Here is a 6,000-nt window from a genome sequence, read left to right as displayed (position 1 = left end):
TAGTTAACATTCTTTTTCCTCTCGTAACAAGTAAACAGTCTGCGAAGAGACGTTTTAAGACCATGCATACATCCTGTTACTCATCCAAACTCCCTCCTGTATCAGTGGATAATTCCTGCCTGTACTTATATTCACTATGATGATTGCAAAATGATGATGCTGCAGTTACAGGCAATATCTTATCCTAGATTGGATCCTATGCCAGAAAAAAAGATGCCACAAAGGACACAGAATAGACATGAGATCTCTTACCTGAAGCAATGTCAGTCTTTCACTTAATAACTGGCATTGAATAAAACGGACAAGTACCAATCTCCTCGGCATGGAGTGATCCCCAAGGTCTAATCTCACATGAGATCCTGTGACTCTGTGTTAGACTTCTGCCACCATGATGGTACCTGTATGGAAACTGCCAACTCAGTAACAGTGGTACACTCACGCGAAGCTTCACGATGCAATGTTCTGATAAATGCACTGTTAGGCAATTTCATCGTGCAAACATCAGAGCTTACACAAACCTAGATGATTAGTGTACTATACAGTGAGGCTACATGTTAGTCTATTTCTCATAGACTAAAACCTATATATAAAGCATATTACTGTATGGCATACTATAGGCAATTATAACACAATGTTAAGTATTTATGTATCTAAACCTATCTAGGCATAGGACAGGTATAGTCATAATATGATATAAAAGATAAAACAGGGTTTTCCTTTGTAAGGCACTTATTATAAGTGAAGCTTGCAGGACTAGAAATTGCTCTGGATGACAGAGTGAGTAGTGAATAATATGAAAGCTAGGAGACTTTATACACTGCACACATAAGCTATACCGATTTTCTTTTATGCTGGAGGGTTCATATACACATGGGAGAGAGGAGGAGAAAGAGAGATAGCACTTCCTACCTGGGCCTAGTCATGTTACAATCCTTTTTCCTCCAATTTTCTATTCTGTCAAGATCCTGGGCATGAGTCACTAACAGTATCTTTTTTTCCCAACTACTAGGGCTGGGACTTCAGCCTCTGTTGGCCATACTGGATCCAGATACCTCTGCACAGTGCTTAAACTGCTGCACCATGGGGTTGGACGCAAGGCTACGCTAAAGTAAAAAAAAAATAAATTCAATAATAGTGAATAAATTAATAATAAATTAACCTAGTTTGCTGTCATTGTTTTACTTTATAAACTTCTAATTCCTTTAGAACTTTTTGAGTCTTTTGTAATAACATTTAGCTTAAAACATGAACACACCATACAGCTGTAAAAATATTTTCTTTCTTTTTACCCTTATTCTATTAGTTTATTTTCAGTCATGATAGAGAGCACATGTGTGCTAGAGAGAGAGAAAAAAAAGAGAGGGAGGGAGGGAGAAGCACCCTTGACAGAGTCTCGTTACACCACAGTTCTTTCCCATCTTATCAAGATATTGGACATAGGAACATGTGCCGGTGTGTTTTCAGGCCAACCTGGGGGTCCAAACCCATAGTCAGCCATGTGGCTTCCAGCATTATAGTTCAGTTTGATACTAATTACACCACCAGGTTGGGCCTATAAGGTTTTTTAATTTAAAAAAATGTATATATTTATTTTTTCACTTTGAACTTTTTAAATTAAAAATGAAGGCACTCACACATTAATCTGGTCCTATACAGGGTTAGGATCATTAATATCATGGTCTTCTAGCTCTACACCTTTTTCTACTGGAATGGTCATGAGCAATCTCTTAAGAGATTAAGTCAAACACAAGATTAAGTGATGAAGTCCAGAGATGCAGTAAACATGAGATGTCTAAGGGTGCTTTGAGATTAACATGGCTCACTGTTTCATGGTACATTGTTGTGGGGGGGAGTATAAGAAGTATAGCCTAAAATAACGATACAACATGTGAGCCCGCAGGTGGCCAGTGGTAATTCCCTTTCCTGCAATGCAGGACCAGTATAGGAAGGTACTGGGTCATTAGCCCATGGCCTCCTTGTACATTCCTAGCACACCTATGTGTGCTGTGGTCCAGGTTAGCTGAGGCTGGGAGTGAATTATAAAGTGAGAACTCTGTTGGGGGTGCCTGTTTCTCTCTCTCATGGAAGAAATAAACAAACAAAAAATACAAAAAGTATAGTAGATACATAAATCAGAAACACAATCATTTATTATCGTTATTGCCCTGGCCTGTGGAGCAAAGGGATGTGGAACCCCAAGTGGAAGCAGGCAAATGGATTGAGAAAAACAAAGACACAGACACACACCTAGAGAAAGTGGGAATCAGGTGAACGGGTGTTTCTGTGGGTGCAAGTCATTTTCAGGTTTTTTTTTTTTTTATGCAGAAATGGGGGATGGAGGAACCAGGTTCTGGCCATGGAGCATTTTGTCTCGTGTTTTTTGGCATCCTGTAGCTTTAAACAAGTTTCCCCTGGCCTTCTCTGGCAGACAATCAGCTTCCTTTAATTTAAACTGCCCTGCAGTGTAGCAGTAGTGTGTCTTTGTTAAGACCTTTCCTTTGCCCTGCAGCCTAAGCACAAGGATCATCTAGACTTTAAAGCTAGCTAGTGCCTAGTGCAGGTCTGGCCGCTCCCTACACATTATCAAGTATTATGTACTATGCATAGTTAGATGCACTATACTTTTTCTTTTAATTGCCTGAAGGAGATGGAAAGAGAGATGCACAAAGAAGGAAAGAAAGCACCTCATGATGATCACACTGCAATCCTTTGTCTTTTATTTCTCCATTCTGTTGGCGTTTAGGGCAAGCGAGCACACACATACCCTGGTGAGGTTTTCAGGCGGCTATGGTCAGAATTTGAACCACAGTCAGCCATGTGGAATCGGGCTCCCTTAAGCACTAGGCCCCGGGGCTGGCCCTGCACTATACTTTTTTATGACTGGCAGCACAGTAGGTTTGTTTATTCCAGCATCACCACAAACACATGAGTAATGCTTCATACCATGGCATTACCGCAGCTATGATATCACTAGGCAATAGGAATTGTCTATTGCCATTAAATCTTGTGGGATCACTATTGCAATATGCAGTCTGGCATTGACTAAAAAGTCCTTATGTGGTGCATGAATGTATTTTGAAATGGAAGACTAGTTCTGATCACACATGTCTCAGTTTTATTAGAAGATAATACAGAAATGATGACATGACTTTTAAAGGGTTTTGAATATAAGATGAAACGTCAGAAGTCCATCATGCAGCAGCACAGAACCTTCCAGCATCAGCATCTGCAAGTCCTGTCAGTCCCCATTCATGATTGCTAAATACTCCTTCTGGTGTTCAACCAGCTTCAGGAATACTTGATACTTCTTGTCATAATATCTGTGGGAGAAAAATGAATGTTAGCAGAATGGGAAGATACCAGGGCCAGCAGATGGTCTGGTGGTTAAGGTGCTGGACTCCCACATGGTCCACTGTGGTTTGAGTCCTGAACCCGGCAGCTGAGAAATCATGCTGCGTGCTTGTTTTGTGTGCCCAAAATCCTAAGAGGAGAATGGAGGAGAAGGGATTGTGACCATCCTCTCTAGGGAGTGATTTCTCACTTTCCCTCTCACTGTCTCTCTACAATCAGTGTACCCACTCTATGGCAAAACTTAAAAACAAAAAGGGTAGTACCTGTTACAGTTATGCAGACACCTCCCCAGTTGTTGAATGCTTCCTGCATCCTGAGCACCGGATGGGCGTGCATCATGCCTATTATCTACAATCTATGAGAGATACTATTGTCTCCATTCCAGAGATAGGAATATTATCTCAGAGAGGTATGTCCACAGTAGGATAGCTAAAAGCTGGACAAGCTGGAACCCAAACTCAGGTCTGTTTGACTTCAAAGACTCCACTGTGGGTACTGAAAGGCCCAGGCTTAACACAGGCCTTTTTGTTGTTGTTGTTGTTTTTGAGAGGTTTTTGCTATCAGGTGCGTGCGTTTGCCAGAAAGACAGAGAGAGACAGAGAGACAGAAAGCGAGAAATCACTCCCCAGGGGGGATGGCCACACCACAGTCCCTTCTCTTCCGTTCTCTTCTAGGGATCTTGGGCACGCACGCACACATGCCCCGTGTGGGTTTAAGCCACCGGGTCAGGGACTCGAAGCGCAGTTGACTACATGGGAGTTCAGCAACATAGCCATTATGCTAACTGCTGGTCCCAACGCAGGCCTTTTCACATTCCCAGTTTTTATAAGTATCTCCTATGTGGCTAGCCCAGGCTTGGTGAGTGGCATATAACCACAGCCTGACCAGGATGAGCGTGAACATTTTAAACACCCTTCTGGGGATTCCACACCTAATTTCCTTTGTAGACTGCTCCGTCCAGGAGTAAAACCCCATGGAAACTTGACAAATGCTTTTCCTGTAGCTGTGCCCTGCTTTCCAGCCATTTTACAGTGGACCCTGCCCTCCCTGTCCTCGTTAGCTGACTCTTCCATGAGACCTGTTAGAACTGATGTTGGTCATGAATTAGATGAGCAGGACCACATCACAATTTTGAAAGGGTGAACAGCACCCCACGCAAACCATATCTGAAGGCTTGCAACTTTGCAATCACCCCTCTTGGTTGGAAGAGCTAGCATGGGTGAGGGGTTCATTAAGTCAGTTTCGTGGGTCTTGGTAGATCATGGGGCATTCTGAAAAGGAGTTTCATGAGGGAGCTTTGGCGCATCCTGTCAACTAGGGGAGGAAGACTGTAAGAGTAACCTTGGATTCTACTTGCCGCATAGACCTATGTTAATAAGAGTATCTCCCCCTCACCTGCTCCATCCCAATATTTCTACCTTAAGCATTCTGATAAGGTATGAGGTGTTCTGAAGCCAAACATAGGGTCAAGAGGTCGATTCTGAAGAGGTAGATTAAATCCTAGATTTGAATTTCAACATGGCTCATTACTAATTGTGTGACCTTGAATACGTTACTTAATCTATTTGTGCCTAAATTCCCCATCCATAAATGATCCACGTCTAAAGGGCTGTTGTGTGAATTAAATGAGGTAATATATGAAAAGCACATAGAACAGTGTCTTGCAAAATGACTGATTTAAGTGCTAGTTACTGTTTGTTTTTTAAATAATATTCTATTCTTATGAGCCTCCAAACTCATGAATCATAGAATGATTCTAGGGATGATTTTCTTGTAATACTCTAAGAAAGTATAATGTTAAATAATTCCTCCCCTACATGAGATGGACATCCTGATTGTAGACTCTCAAGACTGTTAAAGGGAGCTAGGGTCAATTCCCCTTCTCATGTACTTACAAATTTTCAATTTTAATAATGACAATATTACAACTTTGGTATTACTATTTTTTTGGAGAGGTTTGTGCTATAGAGTGTGCGCACTTGCCAGAAAAACAGAGAGAGAGAGAGACAGAGAGAGAGAGAGAGAGAGAGAGAGAGAGAGAGAAAGTGAGAAATCACCCCTTGGTGAGGGGATAGTCATGCCATAATCGCTTCTCCTCCATTCTCCTCTCAGGATCTTGGGCATGCATGCACTCGTGCCAGCATGGGTTTAAGCCACTGGGTCTGGGACTTGAATCGTGGTCGACTACATGGGAGTCCAGCGACATAGCCATTATGCCAACTGCTGGTCCCGGCATTATTTTTTATATATGTGAAATCATACAATATTTATCTTTTTGTGATTGTCTTATTTCACTTAGCATAGTATTCTCAAGGTTCATCCATATGGAACATGTCAAAATTTTCTTCTCTTTTAGTGCCGAATAATATTCCAAGATTAGTATGTGTCATTTTTGCTTACATATGTATTCTTTAATGGACACTTGGGTTTCCACCATGGTTTTAGCTATTGTGAACAATGCTGCTGTGAACATGGGTATAGAAATATCTCTTTAAAACCCCACTTTCAGTTCTTTTGGGTATATACCCAGAAATGGAATTGCTGGACCATATATTAATTCAGTTTTTAATTTTTTGAACAACTGATCCACAGCAGCTATCCTATTTTACATTCCCACCTCCTGTGCACAAGGCTTCTAGTTTCTCCACA

General features: G+C 41.5%; 1 protein-coding gene across 2 annotated transcripts in view; it reads right to left on the bottom strand.

Annotated features, from left to right (window-relative positions):
- Positions 1-3,092: 3,092 nt before the first annotated feature.
- Positions 3,093-6,000, bottom strand: part of FGGY (FGGY carbohydrate kinase domain containing) — a 443,688-nt gene continuing 440,780 nt past the window's right edge. For both annotated transcript variants that reach the window (XM_006154914.3, XM_014590285.2), the window contains one exon: positions 3,093-3,320. In XM_006154914.3, the coding sequence (XP_006154976.1) occupies positions 3,239-3,320 (82 nt within the window). In that variant the 3' untranslated portion in view covers positions 3,093-3,238. The remainder of the gene's footprint in view (positions 3,321-6,000) is intronic.

The sequence above is a fragment of the Tupaia chinensis genome, unplaced genomic scaffold (assembly GCF_000334495.1).
Source record: "Tupaia chinensis unplaced genomic scaffold, TupChi_1.0 Scaffold000425_1, whole genome shotgun sequence".
NCBI lineage: Eukaryota > Metazoa > Chordata > Mammalia > Scandentia > Tupaiidae > Tupaia > Tupaia belangeri.
Note: the sequence above shows the minus strand (reverse complement) of the source record. Positions and strands in the feature narration are given on the sequence as shown.